The 2,766-nt window shown below is 39.6% G+C and overlaps 1 protein-coding gene across 1 annotated transcript; it reads right to left on the bottom strand.

Annotated features, from left to right (window-relative positions):
- Window positions 1-378: 378 nt before the first annotated feature.
- LOC145766476 (zeta-crystallin-like) lies at window positions 379-2,560 on the bottom strand. Its single transcript, XM_082578197.1, has one exon. It carries the CDS (start codon window positions 2,482-2,484, stop codon window positions 1,474-1,476), a length of 1,011 nt encoding a protein of 336 aa, XP_082434323.1. The 5' UTR covers window positions 2,485-2,560; the 3' UTR covers window positions 379-1,473.
- Window positions 2,561-2,766: the final 206 nt, after the last annotated feature.

Genomic DNA, 2,766 nt, shown 5'->3' with positions numbered 1-2,766 from the left:
AATGGAGAGCAGTCTTCAGAATGCGTTGCTCAAGAGCATATCCCGAGAGTCGAACCAGCGCCGCTTGATGTTGAAGCTTCTTCGTTCACGATGTCACGCGCTAACGGACTGAGCTATCGGGGTGGACGAATGAACGCGGACACTTCAATGGAGATATGACAGGCCTTTTCAAATCAATTTTGAAATAATGCGGTTCTACTTGGTAGATCAGCTTTGAAAAATATTCAACTAAAAACTACGTTAACGAGCAATAAAAAAAACAAAAAACACACATTTTGTAGCTGTGCTCTTCTTTTTTTCTTGTGATGTAAGGGAACGTTCAAATATTACGTAACGCCTTCGAGGGGGAGGGGGGGGGTTTATGCAAAGCGTTACGTTAGCGTCACATCGGGGGGGAGGGGGTTCAAGCAAAACGTTACGTAACGCTTTCGAGTACGGAATGGTAGTTTTTTGTGCTGAATTTGTAGTGAAAAAGCGTTACATGGGGGAGGGGGGGGATTGAAAAAAGCGTTACGTTGGCGTTACATGGGGGAGGGGGGGGGTCAAAAATTCGGAAAAAAAGCGTTACGTAATATTTGAACGTTCCCTAATATGAAAAAGAGCTGGTAGTGCGATTGCGGTATTTAAATTAGTAAATGCATTAAAGTAACAAAACTTCTCACAACAATTTTAGTATTTATTTAACGTCACTGCGTCAGTTACAAAATTGCACTGCATTAAAATTACATTTAAGTTTTAGTAATACATTTAGGCCTAAGTATTGCTTAGAATCCTTAGATCAATTGGGCTACCAAATTGTTGCACGATGCCTGTACAACGCACCAGGGCGTCGCATAGTTTGGAAACTAGTGGTCGATGAGCGTGTACTTTGTAGCCCAGTGATTTTTAACCTTTTTAAGCTTACGGCAACCAACTAAAAAGAAAAATGTTTTGCGGCACCCCATGGCATACCAACGATCTTTCACCTCGAGTGCAGCGAATCATTGAAAGTTACTTTAACTGTTTCATAACTTTCATACCAAAGACATTTGTCTGTAGCCTAGTACAACAAAGTGGACTCTTCACCAAAGTTCACCTACAATTATTTTGAAAACAAAAATAAGAAAATAGCAGACTCAAAAAAAAAAGATTAACTTTTGGGTAAATCGCAAGATATCACCAACAGTATTCTGTAGCCTACTTCACACCTGTCATTAATTGTGCATTTGCATTCACGTTTGCGTATGTGCGGGCGCTCAACTGATATTTAATTGCGCGAGCAGCGTAAATATTTGCGCACGTATTGTGCTTTGGCAATGTTGAATTTGCAGTTTCGGACCACTGCGTTGTTGAATGAGAAAAATATTTCGGGACGCGATAAAACGAGGTGGTCGCCAAGCGGAGTTCCACAGCATATGCAAAGTTAAAAATTGAATTTTACATAAAAAAAAATTGCATGAAACAGATCAACATAAAGCAGTAGTTTGTATAAAATCAAACAATTAAAACTATTTTTCCTTTCGAACCAGGTTTAACTATGATGTCTATGTGAGCTTGAACAGAGTTGTTTAAAGAATACTCGGCTCCCACAAAAGGATCTACCCATCCTGTATTGATGCCAGCGCGAATCATTCGATTCATCTGTGCAAACTCCTCCTTTATTGTACTATAAAGAGCCATGCCAACAATCTTTGACTCCTTAGACATCAGTTGACGAGGGTTAATTTCTATCGGTCCCCTACACCCAACAACAACAATAGTGCCATTTTGTGATAAAAGTTTGAGGTCATCATTCAAATTTACATTGGAGAGCATTTCAATGATGACATCCACTCCTCGATTTTCAGTCGCTTTCATTATTTTATCAGAGTAACCCTCTTCCTTGTGATTAAACACAGCTTCTACTCCTTGAGCAGCAACCAATTCCATGCCCTCTTTTGATCCTGCTGTTCCATACACGGTCATTCCCCTTGAAAGTGCAACTTGACATGAGGCAATGCCGACTCCACCACTAGCTCCATGGACTAAAACAGTGTCAGTTGCTTTTGCATTAGCTTTGAAAAATAGAGACTTGAAAGCAGAGAAAAATGGCACACCCACGGCAGCTCCTTTACGAAAATCAAATTCTTGTGGTAAAAGAACAAGCCAATCATAATGTACAGCACAGTACTCAGCATAGCCGCCACTTCTGCAATGCATGAAGGATGCAACTCTGTCTCCTTCTTTAAAACCTTTGACATCCGCACCAACAAAAATGACAGTTCCACAAACATCGTTTCCGGGAATGTAAGGTAGTTTAGGAAGTCTGCTATAATTTCCAGACCTGATGTACGTGTCCACGGGATTGACACCAACAGCTGCGACTTTTATCAAACATTCTCCAGCTGTTGGGGTAGGGACAGGTACGTCACGACGCAGTTCTAAAACTTCAGGCCCCCCAAATTTTGAAACAACAATCGCTCTCATCACTTTCTGAGACAACGCTGGAATCTTTTGAGATGCCATAGTTAAGAGTTGTTGCACTTCACTTAGAAAACAAAATTTTCACAAAGAATTGCAGTACTTATCACTTCAGATAGCAAATGCCTACAATTAGATAAATCAGGTTAGTGAACTACATATTATATAGGCTAGTATATGCATCTAAATATAAAATCCTATGGGCTATGAAAGACTAAGGAACTTTCAATTGCAAAGTAAGCCATTTTAAGAATATAATTTTTGAGTTTTATGAGAAAAATTGGGCTTTGTGATAAAAAAACTCAGTTTTATTATGTAACTAGCTTA

Source organism: Aplidium turbinatum, chromosome 3 (genome assembly GCF_918807975.1).
Source record: "Aplidium turbinatum chromosome 3, kaAplTurb1.1, whole genome shotgun sequence".
Lineage (NCBI taxonomy): Eukaryota > Metazoa > Chordata > Ascidiacea > Aplousobranchia > Polyclinidae > Aplidium > Aplidium turbinatum.
The sequence above is the reverse complement of the archived record's forward strand: the minus strand, read 5'-3'. Positions and strand labels throughout refer to the sequence as shown.